At 39.2% G+C, this 25,182-nt stretch overlaps 1 protein-coding gene across 7 annotated transcripts in view; it reads right to left on the bottom strand.

Annotated features, from left to right (window-relative positions):
- Positions 1–25,182, bottom strand: part of LOC109959105 (transmembrane protein 132C) — a 254,299-nt gene that overhangs the window by 100,586 nt on the left and 128,531 nt on the right. For all 7 annotated transcript variants that reach the window (XM_020598220.1, XM_020598219.1, XM_020598222.1 and 4 more), the window contains one exon: positions 9,699–9,839. In XM_020598220.1, coding sequence (XP_020453876.1) covers positions 9,699–9,839 — 141 coding nt within the window. The remainder of the gene's footprint in view (positions 1–9,698; positions 9,840–25,182) is intronic.

Genomic DNA, 25,182 nt, shown 5'->3' with positions numbered 1-25,182 from the left:
ATGTTTGGTTAGGTTTTGCAAAAAAAGTGATTACTTGTTAAGTTAAGTGAAAGACTGACAAGACACAAGACACCAGTGTTTACAGTACTGTCTGTAAAAGAAAAGCTGTTTTGTTGATCCCTCCAGACCTCTGTGCTGCTCTATACCAACGTCACACTACTGGATTCACTCCTTTGCTACTTACAGACAAAAGTCAAAATTCCCACAGCCACTAGAGTCACTTCCACTGAAACTGTTGCTTTTAGATATTTGTTGAAAAGTCTGATGCTGCTGATTTCTTCACTCTTTGGTATTCTTCACTCCCCTCCCCAGGTTGGTCAGTCAAAACACCAGCAATTACCAGTCTGCCAAAAGCCAAGAATACTGTACGGTACATTTTTCAAAACTTTCTACCATCCCTTCCTCACTCCACTCTCCCCTCCCTGCATGTGGAAACACAATCTTTTGCCCCCTTTTTCCAACAAAGAAAATAACTTTTTCATCTCTCTTTCTTTTCTTTTCATCTTTCAGCAGATCAGTTTAGTCTCCTCCTGGGAGACGGAGGCACTCAGTCCCCTCAGTTTATTTGTGTCGTTTGTACACTTGTGCATGTTCTAGAGCTCTCAAGTCAAGGACACAAGCTCAGTTTTTGATTTATGCAAAGAAAAAAATTAATTAAACAGCAGCGATGGGACTCTGGGGTTCCCATCACCTAAGGAAGTGAGGAAAGCGAAAGCCGAAGGGCAGAATGAAAGAATGGAGCTGACTGGAAAAGGAAGGGACAAGAAGGACAAGAAGGAACAAGAGGAGAGTTGGGTGAGAGCGTAGAGAAAATGAGGACAATATACAGGTATGAAGCTGTAGGGTGTGAAAGAGAGAGGGAGGACATGTGGGATGCTGGGAGAGAAGGAGTGGGAATAAGAGAGCAAGCAGAAAAAAAAAGAAAAAGAGTGAGAAGGGACTGAGATATCTCCAGTGACACCTCTTCACCACCACACACAAACAGACATACCCACACAAGGGACAGGGAGTTAGTGTTAGCATCGGCACTTCTGCTCGCTCTATGACACTGTACATCTCTAAGGAGAGGGACTCAAACACACTAGGTCTTCGTAGGTTGCCTTAATTAGCCACACATCCTACTACGCAGGCTCCCAAGAGGGTTTAACAGGGGCGTGGAGGGTGAGGAAACAAAGGATGGGGAAGACAAAGGAGGGTGGACAGCAGGAGCAGGAGCAAGAGAGGAATGGGCAAGGGGAATAAGCCAAAGGGAATGGAAGGTTATTTAAAGCACGGTGTACAAAAACATTCAGAAAAGTATAGCGCGTGCATTTGCATGGATGTTTTGCACGTGTACTTTAATATCAGGATGAACCCTTTGATCCTGTGCAGCACTTTCCGTAAATCCAGTACAGTATGTGTATGAAGCCAGTGCATAAATGTGTGTGTGTCCGCATGCATTCATGCTTACATATGTGAGCATGCGAGTGTGGCCTGGTGATTGATTGCGCTCAGGTGGCCAGGGTCATTTCAGTGAGTGACAGAATGATGCTAGACGAGGCTGTATACATAAATCCCGTCCATATCTGCGAGGCCTAATTAGCCAGCCCAGGCCATTGCTCAGGGCTATGATAAAGTGGCGGAGCACAGAAGCGCAAACCAAGCCACACATAATGAACACAAATGCTGCCTTTATCCCACCTGAATCCCACTTTATCCCAACTGTCTTGATGTTCTTTTCCCTGTAATTGACAGCTAGTGCTTACCTCTGCATATATAAAATATCTTATAACCTGGAGAATTACAGGAGTGTCCTTTGTAGAGGCACTTTTTTTTACTACGAGCTTTCTGAACTGAAACTGCAGTCTAAGAAACACAGTATATAGTGCATGTGGGGGGCTGTCACATGGGTCAGCTCACTTAATTGGACAGTATGAACTCCAGAGGTACAGTACATTGTGACGAAGCTTGGAGACAAGCTTATGGATCTCATCTGAAGTTACAGCAAGATAAATCAAATTCATTCTGATGATCCCTGTCTTAGCTTGCAAGATGCCAGAATTATTTTACGGTTGATTCACTTGCAAGTAGCTGGTTTGTCTGCAGCGTCAGTGTGAACAAAGATACCAGAATGTAATTTTTTCCCACAAAGATCTGGACTAAAGATGGCTCTCAAGGATGCATTTGTTAATTTGTTTAAACCTAGAATTGAAAATGTTGTAGACATTTGCTTTCTCTAGTACCCTACTGTACCCTCCCTTCTCTTGCTCCTTGAACTTTTTCATTTCTACTTTTTCTCAACTAACTTTGTCCACTTATAACTTACAAGACCTTCCTTTTTATATATCCTCCCTGTCTCCCTGCTTGCTGTCCTCTTTCAATCCACACTCTCAGTTCCTCCTTCCTTCACCTTTCTTGTCAAAGCACTGTTTATGTTTATCAGCTTTAAAAACAAGGCATATTTACAGCTCTCATCCACAAATGCAGCTCTAACTACTAAAAGAAAGCCAAAGCACTTTTGGGGAGAAAGACGCATTTGTTTGGGAGAGAACTCTTTTTCAGGGTCAAGATGTGAAAGCACAAAAAAACAATGCATGACAAAAAGATGGTATGATGCCGTCGACCTTTGTAAGCCAAACATAGTTGAGCAGAATTGAAATGGAAAATATGACCATAGAAAACAGAAAAGTCATTCTTCAAACATTTTAGGAAGAAGGGGGGAAGAGGAGGAAATGGAAGGAGGAAACCAGGCGTGTATGTGTGTTCTTGCTCTGTTATCCTTGTGATTTTTAAAAGCTTTATTTTCAGGGGCAAATCTATACTCAGAAGCTGAGGTGTTGAAATACAGGACATAAACCTATTCTACAATATACTGGAAGATGACTGTTTGGAAGAGCAGACTGAGGGAAAGGCAATGTCTGACAATTGTTTAAAAGTGTAGGTCACCACATACAATACAATATTCCCTTACCTCCAGTGGAATCTGGCCATGTAGCTGGCTTTAGTTTTATTTGTTAGCAATTAAAGCCTGTAAGATTTCTGCTGCAACTTTAATGCAGTGAAGGTGAGTGGAATTTTGTTTGGTAACTGAGAACAGTGGGTGTTACATACTGTACTCTACAAACTGTCCTTTAAGTCCTTTAAAGCTAATTTATTTTTTGGGGCCATACAGATTCAATTGACTTTAAATGTCAGAGTCTTTGAATTGTGACTGACTGAAAAACCAAAATTATCATCATGGATAAAGTATAATAAGGATTAAGTTCAGGTCATGGGTTCATTCTCAAACATATGTGTCTGTGTGGATCTTCCTTCAGAAGGCTACAAGTTTATAATATCTGCACATACTGAAGGTGACACAACATGATATAATCTGAGGAAAATATGCTGACTGTGATGTATTTCATTAAAGTGAATATGAGTGCCTTTGTTTGTTCCATGCATGTGATCATTTCAATCAACAAAAAGCAAAGATATAGAGGTGGCATCATCGTCATAGACACACAAACACATCACTGACTGTGTAAGAATAGGTTTATATAATAACTCGTCCTAAAATAACTCGTTGTGCATTAGCTTACGTACTGTGGAGTAAGTCTGTATCTTGCATATGTAAATGTGTGTGTGGGCAGAAAGCTACATTAATAGCATATGATCTGAGTAGGAAATCTTGTTTGGACTTTGGCACCCCCCCACCCCACCCCCATATGCCTGTGCAACAATGTACTGTATTTAAGACAAAAGGATAGTGTGTCACATTGGCACACAACCATTTGTCATACAGTAATTTGAGAACTTATACTATTTTTAAGTTTTGTGGTTTGCAAGTTTGTTATATTTGTGCTTGTTGCCATAAAATCTAGAGAAAAGTAGCTGTTTTGGTTCTGATTTTACATATTAAATAGAATTTTAATCAGCAGCCAGAATATGCAATAAATAACTAACTAAATAAATGGCTGACTTTCTTGTTTACTGACTTGACAGTTAGTAGAAATAGAACAGCCCATTTGGAGCTGTCAGCTCATTTACAATCCAGAACTGAATAAATATTTGGGTTGACTTTTGAACTGTTTTACTGCACAGTGTTCAAAATAGAAACATGTGCACTGCTAACGATGATGATAACCGGATCAACACTGTCACTTTATATTTAAAAACTAAGTACAAATCAGATTGTGAATTAAGAAACATATCACTGCCATCGTTTTTGACCTTAGACAAGAAGGTACGTCGTGCTCTGAACATTTAAAGGTTCTGTCTAGTTCAAACTGTGTTAAGGAAGACATTGTTTTATTCAGAGCGCTCAGAGTCTTGAGTCTTCTTTGAGTTTGCTATCCTTTCAACAGTGACAAAGTGAAAAGAAACTATTCATCAGAACTGTCCGTAATGCTTAGATAAACTAACTGAAAGATTATGAAAACAAACATCTCTAAAATAATTCCTGATATCCTGATATTTAAAGCATGTTTTTAATCTCTACAGTCTGAAACAAATTGCAGGTGTTCATTCTTTGTTCAGCTATTTAAACACGGTTATCTCCTCTAAACTGCTACAGTTTCACTGCTTTCCTTTAAAATTTTCTTTCCCTTCCCTAAGAAAACGTCTAAAAGGATCCAGTTTCACCTTCTTTTATTGCTACAATTTGATTGGAATAGTATGGCAATCGTTTGATGAACTTTCTTTTTTTAATTAAATTATTTACAGTGCATTCATTTTTAAGTTTGAAAATGGTTCAGCTGTCACAGGAATTACTGTAAAATCATCCCATGGAACGTTTTTTTTTCCCCGGATTCCACTGCAAGCAAAGTGCTCAGTGTGCTGAAAAACTTGAACATTATTTAGCACACACACATGCAGCTAAATAGCATATCCTTGTATGGTGTGTGGACAGTGCATTACCCTAGTTTTAGTATTGAATGAGACCCATTAGCAGTGTGAATTTAAAGATCTAAACACAATCATGAGTCAGGGGAGTGCTTCCATTTGAACTGCGGTCACACTCAAAATCTATGGCATCTCCTCATATATTCTACCAAACAAAAACAGTCATCTTAGCCCTATTCATTTCTCATTAGGTTTCTTTTTTCTTTTTCTTTTTTACTGTAACTTGCAAAGTGATAAAAAAGGGAGAGAACAAATGAGAAACTAATTTTACAAGTGAGACACAACTCCCAAGAGGCTGTGAAAATGACTAAACAAAATCAATAACACTGAAAACTCAACAAGGTCAAGTCTACTACTGTACACGAGCAACACAATACAGTAAGTAAATAGAAAATGACAGAAATAATCCAAATAAATTCACTAGAAGTAATACACATAGTACGATTATAATACACAATAACATGATATTAAAATTATATTAAAAATAGCAAATAATAACTTGAAAATTTAATCAAAATGAATTTCAGCTCGCTCGAGGGCACCTCAATGGCAGTCACTGAGGGAGAGGAGACACACGTGCACATCCATTTCATTTTTCAGTGCACCACTACACAGCAGCAGAAGGGCAGGGAGGCAGAAATAAGCAGAGTGTCAATAATACAGTGCAATGCTGCTGTGTATTTACAGCTAAATTATATCTGAATGGTCAAATAGTGAGAAATACAAAATTAATGAAATATCACTCTATATTCAAAATCAATAAAGAAACAAATGAGAACTGCAGGGGAGCTTTGATCCAAATGTCTGCATGGAGTGCCTCAATGAAAAAATAATTTAGGTCTCCTGGGACACGTGATGGGGAAACAGTAATTACATTCATCATGATCTACAATTGGCTTCTTTTTTTGTCTCAGATAACTCAACCCAGATATGCACAAACACTGCATTTGTAAAACAGCATGCACACACCCACCGCATAGACACAAACAACCATAAATACATGCAGTCACACACGAAAACACACCTGCACACAACAAAGCCTCTAGTTGTAATTCACTGTGTATTCCCCACGATGCACGCACTGAACACTGTATCATGTCAGATCACATTATAGCACAGAATTACAATAAGTAACAGAAATCAGTTCACAAGATTAATTGTCAGAGGTAGTAATTATTCCCGCCCTTTCATTCAGAAAAAGCGCCCTGACTGTTTTATGTCTCACCCAGTAATATCTCATTAGAGATTAATACAGATCACCTCTTTTAATTAGCCATTTCGCCCACACAATTGCTGATAAAAGCCTCTGATCTTTCTTGTGTTATGCTGGCAACAGTCTGTATGTGCAGTATGTGTGTCTCTGTTTGTGTGTCTTCCCTGTTGTTTAAAACAAAAGTCAGCCCCACTTGCACTTTCAGTCTTCATAGCTCTGTATCATTAGGAAGGTAACACGGCAGTACAGCACTGAATCAGTCCTATTTCCCATGAGTGTGTACCGGCTGTGTTTGTAAGGGCCATTTATGCATGTGTGTACATCATGCATGCATGTGTATATGTTTGTGCTTGCCACATTATAATTTGAGCTTTTTGGCACCTCTTTGGTTTACATTATCACTTTGAAGATGACAGAAGTGTACAGGTATGTATGTGAATGTAAATGTGTGTGTTTGTGTCTGTGATTCTCTAAAGCATTACTTTGTTGTGCTTACCCTGACATCACTTTGAAGAATTAAAGAAAAATAATAATAATTCTACCACATATGGATACATGCCAGAGCTCAGGGAAGCAGCCGTTTAGAATCTCCTCCATCTCAACACCTCAAACAACAGCATCCTGATGGATGACACCAGGCCAGGAAAATGACTTCTCTGCCTCAAGGCCACAATGGCTGGCACATTCCAAAATTCATCAAATGCCTTCAGTATTTCACCAGCCAAGTTGAGGTGTACAACAGAAATATAAATCAATGAGCCATTCATTCAAGAAATATTACAAAAATATTACCAGAGTATCAGTACTATGTGTGTTTCTATCTACAGGACCAACCACTTGACTATTTGGTACACCCCTTCCTGAAATATCGGTCAATCATAGTTTAGCGAACCATAACTAGGCACAGCAAGCCTGTGTTCAACATGCTAACATAGTGTATATGAGGCTGTAGTTATAGTGAAGATCAGCATTTAAAGAATCAAAAATTTGCATCTTTTTTTTAGCCTTTCCATAACTAAACAATGTTAAACAGGTATGGAATGACTTTCTTTGCCACTTTGATTCCAGAGGGGGGAAAAAGATACATCGTGTACCTTACATACTCTATAAAGACAGTAAGTTCAAAGTTTTAAAAGTATCTGATAAAAACTTTTAATTGTCTAATGCTGTTAATTTGAAAGTTCAAAGCAGTTGTGTCATCACTTTTCCTTCTTTCTATGGCACATTTGGACTATTTGCTGCTGCTGACGCTGTCCATCAGTCAAGGCTGTACATGGCTAACAACTGGCTAAGTGGCTCTAATTGAACTGAGGTTCTGTAATAATAGTTTCATGCAAGCAGGAAGTCATTCATCAATACTGCTCTCAATTAACAGAAAGGCAGGAGAGAAAGAAGGGGAAAATACAAGAGAGAAGAGGAGTGAGTGGAAAAGAGATGGATGGACAGTGAAGAGATAGGAGCAAAATAAAAACACAGAGACATATAAGGCTAAGAGAGAAGATAAACAGAACATTATCCACATTTTCTGGTCAAATCACTTACTCCTCAGCCATGACTAACAGTTTCCAGCACATACACAAACACCATTACGTTTAGTTGTTTTCTAGTCTGTCTGTATTCATTCCTGCCTTAATTACTTCCAGTGTCAGTCATCCCTTGTTTACGATTGTATCTGTTACTCTGTTTACCTACACTCATGCCATTGTTTATTAAAGTACTGTTTTCCTAGCCACTACGCTATGTCTTTGTCACACGTCAGCATCTGGGTTATAAGTATAATACCATTACAGTGTGACAGTGTTTATCAAAAACTACCTTGCCTCTTGTCAAGATGTCAGTTGTGTTTATTTTGTCAGCATCTTAGGTTTAGTCCTGAGATTAAACTCCATGCTAGATTTAGTCATATTTAATAGCCTTATCCTTTAAATTTTTATTCAGCTTTTAGTAAAATAAAGCTATGGACAACCCAAACAAACTTGCCTTAAACAAAAAGTAAGCCATCTTACAGTAGCTGGTTGGGCTATTGTCTTTTCAGTGAGGCTAATCTGCAAACAGTGTAGTAATGCCCCATTGTTGTGAGATTCTGCTGCATAATAGTACACTACTATCTGAAGCAGTTGGCTTAATATGGCTTTAAAAGTAACTTAACATTATTTAGCATCTTAACTCAGTTTCTGTGGCTGCCTTTAGGTGTTGCTTTTGGTCTGTGGTTCTCCAAGTGATTTTGTTGTCGCAGGACGTCTTACCAAACAATACTACACAACCATATTTTCTCTCATTATATTTGAAGTGAATCTAAATATCAACCTATTTTTTAGGACCAAGTCAAGCTGTTGCTGTCGTGTTCTTTTCCTGTCACCCTGTGTTTTTAGAGCTCCTATGACTGTAGCATTAAAGTGAAAAGTGGCTAGGTTCACGCCAGGATTGTTAGGGGTGTGTTCATTGGTGCACTGCTGGTTTGCAAAGTCCTGGATGAGATGATTTTGGTGCACATGTAGAAAAATGTGCAATGCAGGCATCCAATGAAAGGAGGACATTTGAATGATGTGGAACAAAATATGGATGATAATAATAATAATGTATTATCTGTTTTTTCTCACTGGAGCTTGCTTGGAGCTGTAACAGTGAGTGAGACAAAGTAGTGTTATTTCCTTCATCAGGGCTATTTTAAACCATTATGCTGCTTTGTACCTTTTGAATCACTTTTTCTTTGCCACCTACAGTAGTTAATGTCTGTCTCTGATTGCTATCTTGAGTTTGCTAATGTTTGAACAGAGATTGTTCTACCCACGTTGATGCTTTCCTATTTCTTCCATACTGATTCCATTTGTTCTGTCCTTGTTATTTTTGTATCAGTGCTATGCAACAACAAATTCATCCTAACTACGCACTGGCGTCAAGTACAGGTCACCTGCCACAACAGGGTGTATTTATTCTGCTGCTGCGTGTTTTACCCTGCTGACCCAATCCAAACTCTCTCACACGCAAACATACAGTACCCAACCATACAAAAACATAGTAATTGCCAAGTACATGGCAAATTTAGCATGACTCATGGGTCAGTGCTTTCAAAGGCCACTTGTGAGTACACCCACTGTGCATTTGTGTACTACATACATGTTTATACAGGATAAAATGGACGCCTGTAATGCTTCAGCTTCAGTCTATAATTCACACACATCTCTGAAGCTTGAGGTAAGAGGTTAGAGTTCCAAAGGTCCAGAGACAACAAGACCAACTTTTACTGTTGCTCTGTCATTGTAATTACAATGTCTACAATCTTTCTGTAAATAATTTATAAATCTGGAATCAGAGATGGCTCACAGTAAAATGTATGAAAATAAAAACCAGAATCAATCTAGAACGGTGTTACCAAATAATTTGCTGTAAATCCCACCCATACACAAATGTTAAATTTAGTTAGTTAGTAAAAATCACCCTGCATTAGCTGCTTAGCACAATTAGCTACTTTTAATGACCGTTCAGTTTTCATGGTGAAAACATTTTTAAGATGCAGGACCTGCCTTGATGCAGAGTAATGAAAAGCAAAAGAAAACAGGCTAACCAGCTGCTGGATGAAATAGGAAGCCGCTGCTAAAAAAGAGAGTAGCCTCAGTCCTACCTCTCTGCTGTGGAAGAAGTCTTCCTCTGACACATCACCGCCAGTGAACTGCTTCCCGGCGCCATTTCCTGTTTGATCTCCCATGCAACAAGGTTGCTCGGTTTCACAGCCAGAAAGTTGATGCCTGACTGGAACCACACCCTGAAGAGAGGGATGAAGACAGAAAGAGAGAGACAAACATTAAGTTCATACAAGCACACCATAAAAAAGAGGAAAGAGAGCTGAGTTCTTATATGACAGTTAGGGGAGAATTTGTTTCATATAGAATTCCCCTGCCCTGATTTTCTTCCAGATTTTCTTTAATCCCTGATATGTGCCCTGCTCTCTTTGTATTAAATGCCTTTTAAAATTTGTACAGCATGTTGCCACCTCCCACGGCATGTTTTGGTGGGAGAAGACAAAGAAATGACAGAAGTAGCTTTTATGAAAGTTAACATTTTTACCAGTGCTGCATGGATGATGAAGTGGGATGTGATTTTGCTGATGAGTAAGGCAACAATGATTGGCCAATTTCTTAATGATATGATTTAGGGTTTCATTTCTGTTAATTCTGCACTCCCCCCTCCTCTCATCACCACCTCCCTCACATGTCTGTCCTCTTAAAATATTTATTCCTCTCACTCCATTCAATTTTCCTGACTATTTTGCATCAGTGAGCTTTAAATCTCATACCTGTACCTCACTTTTTGCCTCTTCCTCTCCCTTCTCCAGTTTGTTGTCCTTTGTTCTCTCTCCAGTCTGATTCCTGATATTCATCTCTGCCTTCCTCATTTAGTCTTCATCATTTATTCTCTCTTCCAGTCTTGTCTGTTTGTGTTTTCCTGTGTTTTCCTGTGCATTCCCTAAACCTTTCTTCTTTTCCATCCAGGTTTCTCTTTAAACTGGTTGATTTCATCCTGCATTTCTCTTGGCTCCAGCTATCCCTACTTCCATGTTTGTTTCAGGTTTTTATTACATTTCATAAACCATTTCTTTTCCATCATCCTTGTCCTTTCCCTTGTTTCTGTTCCTCCTGCATCAACATTCCCTCATTACTCTCTCTTCTTTATATCCCTTACAAGGTCGCCTCTTTCATTTATCAGTCTCTCCTTTGTTTTCATTAGCCCCCTTCCAAATTTCCTCCTCCACCTTTCATCTACCCCTTAGTAACTTCATTCCCTTCCTTCCCTTCTTCTCAATATACCTTGTTTCATTCCTCCCTCTGTCCGTCTTTCATCCTTCAATCCCAAGGCATCCTGTGGTTGAGTTCTCCATTTTCTTTCTCTCTCACATTCCTTCTGTCCCTCTCTCTCTCTCTCTAATCTGTCCTGGTGTGTTATGTTCTATTTATCACCTTGACGAGACCCTCCCTCAGTTTACTAACACACTTTACAGGCACACACACATGCACGCAAGCTCCTCTTTTAAACAAGTCTATAGCAAACAGCAGATAACTACAGATATATTCTCCGATAAACGTTTTGTTCTAAACAGAAAAAAGTCAATTATCTTTGATTTCTCTCTCAATATTTTTTACTCATGCTTGTTTCCAGCTTCGTGTCTTGCCAGAATTGCCAGAAAATATGTCATGCTTGTCCTTTGATATGCTCTGTACATAAGGTATGTGTGCATCTACGTATGATAATCTGTAAATGCTTTTTGTGTGAAAACTTAAAAAGCCACTTTTCTCAGTTTCTCTATGAACTATTTTTTTCTTGGTTCATTTTAAAATGAAGGCAAAAATTTGCTGCCTGGTTGACCACTATTGCGTGTTATGCTACTGTTAAGAAAATTGAGAGAAAACTGCGCAAAGAAGTCCTATTGTGCAAGTGAGGCACAGTCACTCCTTGAGTCTGGTGTGTGCACACTTTCCTAAGTAAAGTACTGCACATGTGAAGTGAAACGGCGTAAAGTAATGGATGGTCCCATAAAAACTTCTCTTATAATTCAACAACTGAATGTTGCATAAAGTCAAAAACTCTCCACCATTGCTCTGCTTCCCCTTTTTATTTCTCTCCATCCCTCTCTCTTTATGTCTCCTCTATCTCCCTACCTAATACCCTTCTGTCTCTCTCCCTCATTCACTGTCCTCCTCCTCAACCAACCCAGAATTTAGGATAATCCACTTCAAAGGAAATTTACTACACCCAGACTGTGGGAACAAATGTAAAGCAATACAATGAATTATGAGGAAAAAAGAAGGAGACATAATATGAACGACATGCTGACAGGAATGGACTATGAGGGAACAGAAATGTATGCCTGAGCACTGGCTGAGAAAAATTCATCCCAGAGATTTTTTGATGGCAATGTCATAGCAAGGACGAACGAATAGAACATAATGGAAAAACAAATAAATACATAAAACCTCTCAAACATGCTTCCAGTACAGTATGTGACAGCACAAACCTAATTTTCGTTAATGCACTTTCTTGAGCGCTTTAAAATAACATCTTAAAATTCATACAAAACCCATAACATGTAAACCTGCTTGCCTGCAGACGTCATCCTCTCACCATTCTCTCTTTTTACCTTTCCAATAGAGCTAGGTTGTTTGAACTTTTACTCTGAATTTCCATAGTGTTTCTCTGAGCCATAAAATTTCACTCATAATTAATGCTGCTTTAATAACCATGACCATTAAGTAGTTTTGTCTAATAAATCATTACTATAACACAATGAAAAAAAAAATGGATCATGTAGTTGCAATTGTATATGATTGCCTGCAAGTCCAATGTACAGTATGTATATTTTGAAACTTAAAATTCCCTTTATTTCACAAAAACAAAAAAGCTTAATCCCCAGGAATCTTTATTCCTGTTGTTGGCATTCAATAAACAATCGTAGATCTCTGTAAATTCATCACAGCGTGCTACCAAGGGTTCCAACTCAAACACCAGTGTACTGTTAATTCAGTCAAAAGGAAAAGTGAATTTTAAAAAATGAGGTTTTCAATCATAAGTGTGTATATGACTTTTAGTGGCTGTCAGTTTACCTTAGATTCAAAGCCGATGTGTGGGCGAAGGAGGCACAGTGAGTTTACTTGCCTGAACTGGGACTGAAGAACATAATCAGAAAAGTGCACACACAGACAGTCACACATGGAAGGGAACATGGAACCACTACTGTCCCATGGTGCATCTGTCAGGACTTTGGTATATGCGAGTTTGTGTGCGCATGTCTATCAACAAGCAGGATGATGGACAAGGCTGCATCCCTAAGCTGCTTCTGTCAGATCTGTGTACAGCAACAGAGCATGACAAGTGTCTGTGCATCTTTCTTTCACTCTCTGTCTGGGTTTTTTTGGGTAATGCAGGAAGACAAGCAAACATCCTTATATTCTCTTTCACTTTACATTATTCACCTCCCACTGTAGTTATCACATTGCTTATCTTTGTGTCAGTGTGCTGATCTGTTTTGTAACTGTACAAAGAATCCATAACATATTCTGCTAAAGTAACAAACTTGAAGAGGTCATACTTTTAGGTATCATTTGTTGCCTTCTCCTTGTAAAGTTCTTCTAAAATGCAAAAAAGTGGCTCATCGATACAATAAATCTATACTGTTGGACAACGGTTTTAGTGTAATACATTAAAAACTTTATTTGCACCATGAAAGATTAACTGAACACCTTGACACCTTTACATTGCACACATTCAGAGCTACAGTCTGCTCCTGTTGGCCATCCGCTAGCTCATGGAGTATTGCAATTGATTTTCTTTTCCTTTTTTCTTGAGCAGTCCCTTGTTTATAGGGGCCTCAACACTAGTTTACCAAGCGGAAAAATAAAGAGTAAGTGGAGGGAAAAGCAATAGGGCATTATGCCAAAAGGTGACACTGTAAATAAAGTTTCCTTTAGCTCTTAAATCACAATAGTACATTTAAAATACACAACGTGTTTGTGTCAATATACGATATCTCTGTCTTTTTATGGAGTCTTCTCTTAAATAAAACCTTCCAAGTGCTTTTTAAGAGTGATATTTAAAAAGCATTTGCCTTTTATTTTTATTTCCCATAACATCAGCGTCTTCGCCTTAACCTCTAGAAACAACACTAGAGCTAACACAAGGTAGAATGTATAAAGAGAACAGTTGTATGGAGAGAGGGAAAGAAAGGAATGTGAATGAGCAAAGCGTATTTATACTGCAGCTTCCACAGAGGACTACTGACCCAGGAAAGCAAGTAATTTGTGTAAGAGGAGGATAACAGATTGTTCTGCTAAAAAGAAGAATCTCTTACAGTAAGTACAATAACTTTGAGCTTTGCACTCAGCGCTGCTGGTTTCTTGGACTGCTCAAAAAGTCTAAATTATTCTAGGGTTGCGCTCACTACAGTGCAACTCTGGATGAAAGCATCAGCTAAATGCTTAAATGTAAATGTAAACCCCACAGGCATTCTTCCCAAAACAAAAGAGCAGAGCCTGAGCCATATGCTATGTGTCAGAAAATGTTGTTGCATGTACAGCAGCAGATGTGTTTAAGACACAAAAGTCTGGTTGTCTGAAGTTGCTGCTGGAACAGATGTTTTGGGAAAAGCCACATTGGAAGGATCCTGTAAGAGTCACTGTAGAAGTCCAGCATGTGTTTATCCTGCATCCAAAATGAAGCAACATCTCCAACAACTTTCAAGTGCACATAAAGCAGTGCAGGTCCAAAAACCAACTAATTGAATCAGTTACATCTGTGTCTTGTACTCTACCTTCTGATGACTGATTAGAGAGTAAACCTCTCCAATCAAAGCGCAGCAGTAGTTCTAGCAGTATTGTGTAGTCAGTATCTCTATGTTTGAATGATTGTTAAAACCTACTGTTCACCTCAGAGGAGGCAGCTTCTCTACATAACTGAATTAAAGTAAGACAAATATGACTTTACATGGACAATATGATTTGGTATATATAAGTGAGTGGCATTTAAATGAGTCAACTGTTAAATTATTAACACTTTGCTTTCTGCATCTTGAGAGGCAAAACAATCTGCTGTTGTGAGCGTAACACTTCCTTACAAACTACAAACTGTCAATAAATTGAAAAGCTGAGAAAGTGACTGTTTGTAACATGTTACTAGTTAACAGGTTGCAAAGTTTGTGCTATCACAAGACGTTCTCCACCAGTGATAATGCATAATTCTTGTCTCATCAGGTTACAGTTACATCAAGTCTGTGATGAATTAAACATTTTATAATAATACATTGTTTTGTGGCATATTGCTGATTGTTCAGTTGTAGTTTTTGTATTTCTTATAGTTTCTTGCAACGATGGCGATTTAGCCCATCAGTAAAACACTGAATGTATACATTCAAGCTGGAGAGATGGACAGATTGGAAGGCAAGGGTTTTGAAATTTTAGAAAGAACAGGTGTTATTTGTTTTTAAAGGCAGCGTGAGACAGATGGGGAACTGTAAGTTTGGAAGTTTATAATAAACAGTTGTTAATCATTTGTTAGATGAATGTAAAAGGCCCTGTTATGTTGGTCACAGGTCAGAGTGTCTCTGTGTGAGACCATCTGTTTTACTGCACTATTCAGAATCTTTTGTTTCTTTTACTTTAAATTTCTCTCCCTCTCTCACTCTTACCTTCTTGTTCTTTCCTGTGGTCTCCCTTCCTTTGTAGTTTTCATCCTGTTTCATTTTCTGTCTGCCCACTCTTGACTTTATCTCTATGTTATTTAAAGCTGTTTTTCACTATCTCAGCCTTCCTATACATTATTCTATGTCACTCTCATTTCCTCCTCTGACTCAAACATATTATCACATAAAAACCTTTCCTGAGCAGCCTCTGTCAGCAGCAGCATCACTAAACACAACTGATGAATGGCTTTTATTGTATTATCTTTGTGTAGAATCTGCTCACCAAAAAAGCAGCTTTGTGACTTGTTCAAATGCCTAGTTACTGACCTTTTTATATTTTTCTTGTGATGACCTCTAGCAGCCATATGAATTATATATCTTGTCTGTGTTGAACAAAGAGGAAGGTACTTATAGTAAGATGGCTATGTAGCATGGATGGGCCAACAATCTGACTTTGACTCAGGAGACTTTTACATTTCCTATTAACACTTAGGGTTGTTTTCTTTAAACTATAGCAACAATTAATTCAAATTAACACAACAGTTTATATAACAAACATAAATGCCACACTTTCACAGTGTTGTCAGTATCATTCTCATTTGCTTGAGCTGCTCTTTTATTTCTTCTGTGATGGTTTAATGGCACCTGACTAGAAAATCAGCATCACCAGCTGTTTATTGTGATGCACCCCACATCTAACATCTGATTTTATGGAAATTTTGATAAAATTTGGCCCAAAGTTTGGATGCTACCAACACTAATAACAAACACATAAACATACAACAAATTTTACCTGAAAAAAAGTTAGGCTTTATTTATTCCTCCTCTCCATCCCCTGACAGTTACACTTTGCAGACTGTCCTACTGAACACGATACCTACATTAAGCTTTCCAGTTTAATTTGCAAAATTTAATTTTTATTTTTCAGTTTTGATTTTGTCCTGAATCACAAAAGCATAATGACCATTTCTAACATGGAGTAAGAGAGCGCCCCCTAACCACCCACCAATGACACACACAATCTCCACCACTGCTAGCATTGCGATTGTCTTTCGCTAGAGACACTATCTCTCTCTTCCTGAGCAGCTGTAGTGTAATAATGATGAAAACTGCTGGAAGCACGGATATGTGTGTGAGAGTCTGTGTGTGTGTGATTCAGCACATAGTACATGAATTAAACATATGAATGTCCTTACACTATATGCTTCATTGTTCAGCGCTTATACTGTACATGCCTGTGTGCACATACAGTATGTGAGGCTCCACTTGTATGTTAATTATGCATGAGTGAGCAATATGCCATCGGTTGCCTTCTGTTCCAGACCCGGTCGGCGTTTTATACTGCTGCTCAGAACAAGCCTCAGTGCCACCAGCCCTGCAGGGGTAGCCATTATAAAAGCTCCTACTCATGCATCCATTCTACATCTGTCCTGCACAGTACTAAAGATGACTTTAAAGGACAATAATCTGCAGGAGTTTTATCTGGACAATGGTCAGTAAAAATGACAATCATTTAGCCAGATGTTGAGACTTTAGACTTCCTAGAAAATATTTGCGCCTGATATTTCATATTTTTGTTTTTGTAGAGACCTATAAATACTATTGGAATTGTCTGATCACCATCAGAGGATGACATGATTCATTCATTCTTTAATTCAAAAGGGGGTAAAATGTCATAACAGAGTTTAGCAAACTTAAAGCTTTGGAATAGATTCACATTATCTGCACCATGTGAGCTGCATGATCCAGGACACACTGTTTTGTTCAGAGAGACAGAGAAGCCAGAGTGCCCAGAGAAAGCCTATGCAGGCATGCAAAAGATAAAAACCACACAGAAAGGCCCTAGTTGGCCACAAGGTTTGAACCCAAAACCATCTTGATGTCAGACTAACCACTGTGCCATTGTACAGAAGTACTACAGGTACAGTAAATCATTCATGAATGTTTTACAGCTGGTAGACAAAATATTAATTGTCACACCAAACTAACACCAAGTTTCTACAGACCATTTCATTGTATTCTGAATCTCTCCTCTCAGTGGATGAAGTCAAAGTGCAGCAGATCAGCATGTATGCAATAATGTATAGGACAAGTGCTACCTCTGTACACATTTTCAAGCAGAACACTAATAATACAATCTGCACAGCTTGACGTTTGGATACTGGATCCCTTTCAAATAAAAACCCTAACATGTGGAATCACACCACCCACTTTACATCCCACCACACATGGGATTAGAATGACATATTTCTGTGTAAACAAAGACACAGACAATAGTGGTGGGTTGTTGGCTGCTGTTGTAGCTTCAAGCTAGTCCTCTGGGCTGAGGTCCCAGTTTAGCAGTGTAGCAACCAGCTACTCTTCCACAGATCATTTTCAGTGGGCAGAAAGGGGAAGGCTAAAAGAGTTAGCCTTATAAAAATCTAACAAATATGAAGGGAAATGCCTCACAATTCACATGGTACAGAAAAGTTATGTAATTAATATGTGTTGGTTTTGTTTTGTTTTACAGTATCACAGGTTTAGAGTATGTTAACATGAAAAGAAGCATAACTTCTGCTGAGGGTGAAACAGAGTAGTTTTTATTGTTTCTCTTTATAGTTAACTTATTCGGAATTATTGCACTTTATACACACACACACACACACATACATATATACACTATATTGCCAAATGAATTCACTCACCCATCCAAATCACTGAATTCAGGTGTTCCAATCACATCCATGGTTACAGATATATACAGTATAACCAAGCACCTAGGCATGCAGACCACTTCTACAAACATTTGTGCAAGAATGGGTCGCTCTTAGGAGCTCAGTAAACTCCACCGTGGTACGGTGATAGGATGCCACCGTGCAATAAATTTCGTCGCTACTAAATATTCAACAGTCAACTGTTAGTGGTATTATAACAAAGTGGAAGCGATTGGGAACGACAGCAACTCAGCCACAAAATGGTAGGCCACGTAAAATCACAGAACGGGGTCAGCAGATGATGAGATGCATAGTGCACAGAGGTCGCCAACTTTTTGCAGATTCAATAGCTACAGACCTCCAAACTTCATGTGGCCTTCAGATTAGCTCAAGAACAGTGTGTAGAGAGCTTCATGGAATGGAGTTCCATGGTCGAGTAGCTGCATCCAAGCCTTACATCGCCAAGTGCAATGTAAAGCGTTGAATGCAGTGGTGTAAAGCACGCCGCCATTGGACTCTAGAGCAGCAGAAATCTGTTCTCTGGAGTGACGAATCACGCTTCTCTTTACACACAATATCTTAACCTAGAACAATGGGAAGCAAGTGGCTGAACTAAACAAAAGAGTGACACTGGGTCTGTAACAGGTTGGTGACAATATCCAAAACCTAGTAGGGATAACAAGACTCATCAGTCAACATTGAAGCCATTGAATCCTTTGAAATAACTTCAGTTCTCCTGATTTTTCCCTTGTAAGGAAGATTTGTGGACACACACAATCTCTCACTGAATCCTAAACATGAAGCCAAGACCATGCTCCTGTTATCAAGACAAACTTTGTGAAGTCACGAACACTGATAATGAACAAGATGCCAACTTTTGTAGAGACAGTGCTAACACCAGGGAGAATATTAGGACAATATAGGCCACATGTGGCTGAAAACTGCTTGCTCAACAGAGCAATAAAAGCTCCATGCAGCTCATTTGGATGAAAAGATAAAAATTTAAGACTCTAAGACTTAAATCTCTCATTTATTATCAGTGGAAGTGATCCAAAAGTACCCCATCCCTCCTAAGTGAAGGAATGGCAATGAGAGGCTAATCATCATGGGAGAGTTTGGGAGAGTGTGTGTGCATCTGTCTCTCATTTGATGGGTATTTATCAGGAAGTCTACAAATCTCTCTCTTTCTCTCTCTCTCTCTCTCTCTCTCTCTTACACACACACATACTGCTTCTCTATTCATTCTCGATTCATTTAATTTGACTTACACATTTAAAAAGGCACTGACATCCACAGGCACACACAGAGGTTCACATGGACACAAACACACATGCATTTCGTCAGTCCAGGAAGACAATCACTCAGTGAGATATAACGCTTGTAACCAGGGCCAAGGTACTAGTTGGCAGACAGAACAAACAAATAAACATGTCAATAAAACCAGCAAACAGCAGCTTAGATCAACAAACACAGCTGGGAGCAGAGAGTCAGTGATAAGACGCTAGCTACTAGAGTCTGAGGTGTGTTTCTGGAAATGAATGGAACAACAGCACATGTCATATCAGTTTGTTGTCCACAGAGAAGTGCGCTGTCAGGCAAACAGCTCACACAACCACACAAACATAGATCATAAAACACAGGTGAGGTGGATGGATACATGTGAAGTCATATTGGACTCAGTAGGTGTGTGAGCTGTCAGGACACTTTTACACACATACAGAGCGAACACAGTCTGTGTTGAGTCAGGCTGGGGAACTGAACTTCAGACGACCTAAAAACTGGAATCGACAGGAAGCAACTGCAGGGGGGGAGAGACATACTGCAGACACAAGGGTGAACAAACATGTGCAATAAAAAAAATATATATGACAGCCAGAAAAGAGACCTTTCTGATTTAACATCTTCCAAAAATTCAGTACAAGTATAATTCACATTATTCACATAAAACCTGCAGAGCCTTGAAAGTAATGTTACTAGTGGTAATGAATTTAAAAGCAGGGAGTGGTTTGAACACTCCTCTGTGCTTAGGAGCACTTTGACATCCAATATGTTGCCCACCAACAGGCATCACCAGAAAATCAAAGCCAGGAGACAAAACACTAAGCAACATAGGTTCTGGGAAAAGAAGATGTGACATGAGTCATTTTGTATTTTAAATCTCAAATGAATGTGAGAATGTCTTTGCTCAACAAGGACATTTTGTAAACTGCCCATGCTCTCAGCAATACACTGATCCCATCATCACTGAGAAACAAGCAAAAACAAAGCAAACAAACAAAAAAATACATAAATAAATAAAACTATTCAAATACCTTTTGGTACAGTAGACAGGGCTAAAGTGAAGCAGCAGCTCAGTAAAAATCAGTGTACAGAGAGTGGTCTTACCCATTACCACCACCACCACTACTACTAATGCTGGCCAAGCAAAGTAGAGGAGAGGTGGTGAAATGGACAATCTTATGGGTTCAAGTTGTTCATCAAAATTCCACTTTGAAACTATCCCATCCCTTTCTGAAACCAACCACTGAAATCTTTGGGGAACTCTACCTTCACAGAAGCTAGTGAGTCAAGAATCCTGACAGGAGCCTGGGCATGCAGATTTCAGCATGCTAACGTTGTATTACTAAATCTGAAGCAGAGCTAAAAGGTTAAAGCAGTGTCATGCTGAGGGAGAGATGCAGCACCTCAGGGTTCCAGTACTGTCATCACAATTACAAACCTCAGCAGAGGTGCACTTCACTGAGCTTCAAGTCCTCCCTCTTTCTTCACGCTAAAAAAAAAAACCCTGTGCTTGTGCAGTTCATACTATCAACATTGAAAATGTACAGCAGATTTGTTCAGTGGGTTTGATTTATGTTTTTATTTTTGTTTAGTCATACCTAATTGAAAATTGTCATAATAAAAACAGGTCATTGTTTAATGAATTGAGATTTTGTTTTTAAATCTTGCTTTTGCATGCAAAGTTTGACTTTTAGATTAACTTCAACTCTCTTCTACAATGTGACATTAAAGAACCTTATATCATACTGTATGTGAATGCAGAGTTTAATGTGTTACTCTTAAATATAAAGCCATGGATTGACAGCCTCACACAGACTACTTACATTCTCTACAAATAGATTTTCTTGTTTGTCCTCACATCATTTCTTTTGCATTTCTCAACAGGAGAAACTAAGATGCAAGGAAAAGATGCAAGCGAGGAAAACACAAGTAAAATGAGATGCTCCCAGGGAGAGGATGAGGAAAGAAGGAGTGACAGAGAGATGAATTAAGAGAGAAAAGGAAATGACAAGACAGCCACAATGACCTTTAAGAGCTGAAGAGAAATGAATAAACAAATACAGTTCACACAGTCTGTGTGTCTATTCCACTGCTTAAGTTTTGTCCTGTGTGTGTGTCTTTGACAGACATCTCTGTCCCAACCTGTCTGTCTTTGATCCAGGTGCTTCAGTGTGATAACAGCTCCGCCCCCCTCCTCTCCTCCCTCCTGGCCTGACCAAGTCTTCTAATTCAACACGCCACCGAAGGAAAGCTCTTTTCACTTCAAGAGTCAGGTCTTTGGAACTCATTCAACAAAAACATCCAGTGTAGACTTATAGGAGCTAATTCATATGGCCCCTCTGAATTTATTTGCCACAGCTGGCTCATCTACACTGCAATATGTAGTTAACATCAAAATGACAAATAGAGGTGGTGGAAACCTAATGGCGAGAAAACTGAGTTTATGGCCCTAGGGTCAGATGCTCCTGATGACTTCTGAGATGGAAAGGCTGGGCAGAGGAAGGCGAGTGAAACTGAGCAAAACAAGACTCTTCTTCAACAGTTACTGTGATGTTAAGGCACCAGGTCTGCCAGCTGCAGAACAGCAGAGGACTAATGTTGTACTGAGCAGCTTCCAGATGGGAATGTTTGCAAGTAAATAAGTGAATATGAGTGCTGCTGAAGTATGTGCTCAGCAATTTTTTGAGAGAATAAAGTTGAAGAAACTTGTCTCTGCTGCAAACGAACACTGTCAGTGTTTGATTCTGAGTCTAAAAATGGCAAAAGCAAGACAAATAAAATCCTCCAATTACCGCTCCCATACTGTAACTGCCTTCAGTTTGCTGCATGGTCATCTATCCTTTCATTGCTAGTTCAAGTGTGCATTTTTGTGTTTCTGTATATTTAAAAAGATGCTCTTTAATTCTGTAAGGCACTAGATTAAAAATAAAAGTCACTTCTAGTAGAGATTCAGCTTGACTCGCTCACAAGCCTTCTGAGCCTAACAGACAAACCAAAGCCAGACTACTTCTACTTTGTATGCCAAAGACAACCAAAATAAGTTTTCTTGAAAGTGATGAACTATTGTTTAATATTGCGGCTACCATCTGTAATTACAAAACATCGACAGTACAAGTACAGTATGTAAAACACTACTGAAAAAAAAAGGAAATAATTCATTCCTAATAAAAACTGCAATCATGAAGTGACCTTTAAGATTATAGTAGAGTTAAGTTTAATGATAACTACATAGTAAAGGTACCCTGTGGAGTTTTCCTTTGACCACCCACAGCACTATTCGTCACTGTTTTTATGGGTCCTGTAAAATGATAGAGGATTGGTATCACTAAAGCCTTTGCAAGAGTTTTATGAGGACAGAAATAAAATCAGCATGTTTGTTGGACCTCAAAAATTGTCACAGTCTGTTTTGGTGAAAAATGGTAGGTTGTTTATGTTAAGGCTAGTGTTAAGATTAGATGTGTTACAGTGATGGTTAAAAATATGGAAATAAATGCAGTCAGTGGGGAGAATAAAATATGCACCTTTACCTGCATGACTCACCAGAAATATATCAACAAATGACTTTAAAAATACTCTGCTGAACTTCTAAAAGTCACTCAAGAGCCTTAACTGATTGTTCACAAACTGCATGTCAAACTGCCACACCTATCTCCTGTCTGCTCTTTTCCCTGCTTCAGTCAATGGACTTCAGTCAGGAGTGCAAACTCACAAATCTCCCTCACCACCCCTTTGTTTTGCCGTGATGGATAGAGCGTGGTATTATCCTCCTCTTCTCCTCCCTTTCTCCTCCCCTGTCCCCTGTCAACACCAGAGATATCTGGTAAGCCGGGGAGGGAGGAGAAGTAAGAAGAGGGAGGATAAGCAGCAGAAGTAGAGCAGAGCAAAAATAAATAAAGTAAAAATACATTTTAAAAAAAGAAGGCAGGAGCCAAAACGTGGTACTATTATTGCTTTTCCCCCCATTCCAGGTCAGTTAGAGAGAAGGGTTACCTGTGGAGCAGCACCACAGGAGCTGATACGACCTTGTCGTGCTCAGAGTCAGAAAATACTTAAATAGTCAGACTCAGACACTTTGTGTGGCTCCCTCTGCCTCTCCACATTGTGTGGGTTGAAGCAGTTAACTATACCAGTTTTTTTTGTGGTATTGTTTACTGGTTGCTCTAGAAGCACTTGAAACACATGTTAGTCTAATAAACACAGCACATTAATTTAAGAAAGATAAGACAAGTAAACAATCTTGGGAAAATGTAGTGGGTGTGGACACTTCAGGCTGCGATCCAGCTGAGAGAACAGGTTCACATTTTATGAAGTTTCTCTTGGGGAGGCTTTTGGAGAGTCCAGTTGGAGGGATGGATTTGTGCCTAACATCTTATTAAACACCAAAACACAGCTCAAAGGTTTGTAAAACTCACGCAGAGGATTTTACAACTATGGAAGGTTATCACAGAGCCAAATGTTTTGCTGCTGCCTGGCTGATGTGACAAATGTAAGCCACAGGTTTACATAAGTTCAGGAATCACCTTTTTTTAACAATTGGAGCATGCAGTCCTCAAAGTCAGCTGGTATACAGTACTGGCACTTCTACATTTCACTCTTTGGTGTACTGGGACTTTTTCTTGCATACCAGCACTTCTCACAAGCTACCAGTACTCTTATCTGCCCTCTGGCCTCATTTGAGACGAACTGCATCTCAGCTGAACAGCAGATGAAATCAATTCTAATCATAAAGTAAAAGAGCCTAAATATAACTAAAAGCAATAAAAGTCCCCCCCCATCATTTTTCTGTGCACTTGTATATGCGACTTTGAATAATGTACTTTGAAAGGAGCCAACATTCATGGCACAAAGAAGCATCTAATACGATATCATACACCCCTAAAGTGGACCGATTTACACTAATTAATGTTAGCCGCATCCTGACAGCAGCACACAGAATGGTCACCCCCACCCCTTCGAGTACTGAGTTGGAGGATGTGATAAGGACTTCTGGACAACTGTGCATGGTCACAGCATCTAAGCTAGCTGTTGGATGGTCGTTAAATATCTGCTTGATGGGCTGCAATGTCTTTTTTAATTTCGATACAAGTTAAAAGATGCGATGTGTGAGTGTAGACAATCTGGAAACATTTAAAGGCACCTCAAAGGGAGCTGAGAGCTGATTAATGAAAGCACACAGTAATGTAATGCATTGCTTTCTGAGTAGTTGTAATGCAATTGCTTTGTAATTTTAAGTAACAACATTAATGAGCACATAAACACAACTTAGCATTTACTTTCTTCATTTAAAGTTGTGCTTGTTTCTTCTCATCCTCTCTTCCCTCCACACATCTCTCCTTTACCCAGTCTTTTGACTTCCATCCTTGCCTGACTCAACGTCTTACATTTAACTCCTGTCAACAATGCCTACTCTTCTTTCTCATCCTCCTCACACTTCTGCCCCTGTGCTTCTATCAAACTCTCTCACTTCTTGCCTTCTCTGTAGCTCCTACCTCTATCTCTACCACCACCCCCCCACACCCACCCACACACACACACACACACACTGACTGAAGCTCCTATGCAACTCCACATTGAACTCTATAGGTGTCTCCCACTCTGATACCCACATGTCTCTGTAATCCCTTATGCCTTCTCTGTCTTGTGGTTGCCTGATTATGACTAGGAATGTCTATCAAAAAAGCTGCCTGTATCTCTGTCTGTGTGTCTGGCTGCTTGAATGGATTGTTTGTTAGATAACTGTCTGGTCGAATGGAGAGATGGATGGGTAAAGTATTTGCTTGGATGGCTGAAACCTGACTGACAGGCTAGCTAGGAAGCTGATGACTGGATATCTGTCTCTCTGTCTAGCTCACTGCATGTGTGTTTATGCAGGATGGCTGATTAAATGTGCGTGTGTGTTTGTATGCATCCCATTTTATCTGCTGCTTTTCTCTCCATCTGTATCTCCTTCTGAATTCTTCCCT

The sequence above is a fragment of the Monopterus albus genome, unplaced genomic scaffold, assembly GCF_001952655.1.
Source record: "Monopterus albus unplaced genomic scaffold, M_albus_1.0 scaffold37.1, whole genome shotgun sequence".
Classification (NCBI taxonomy): domain Eukaryota; kingdom Metazoa; phylum Chordata; class Actinopteri; order Synbranchiformes; family Synbranchidae; genus Monopterus; species Monopterus albus.
This window is presented reverse-complemented; position numbering and strand designations above follow the sequence as displayed.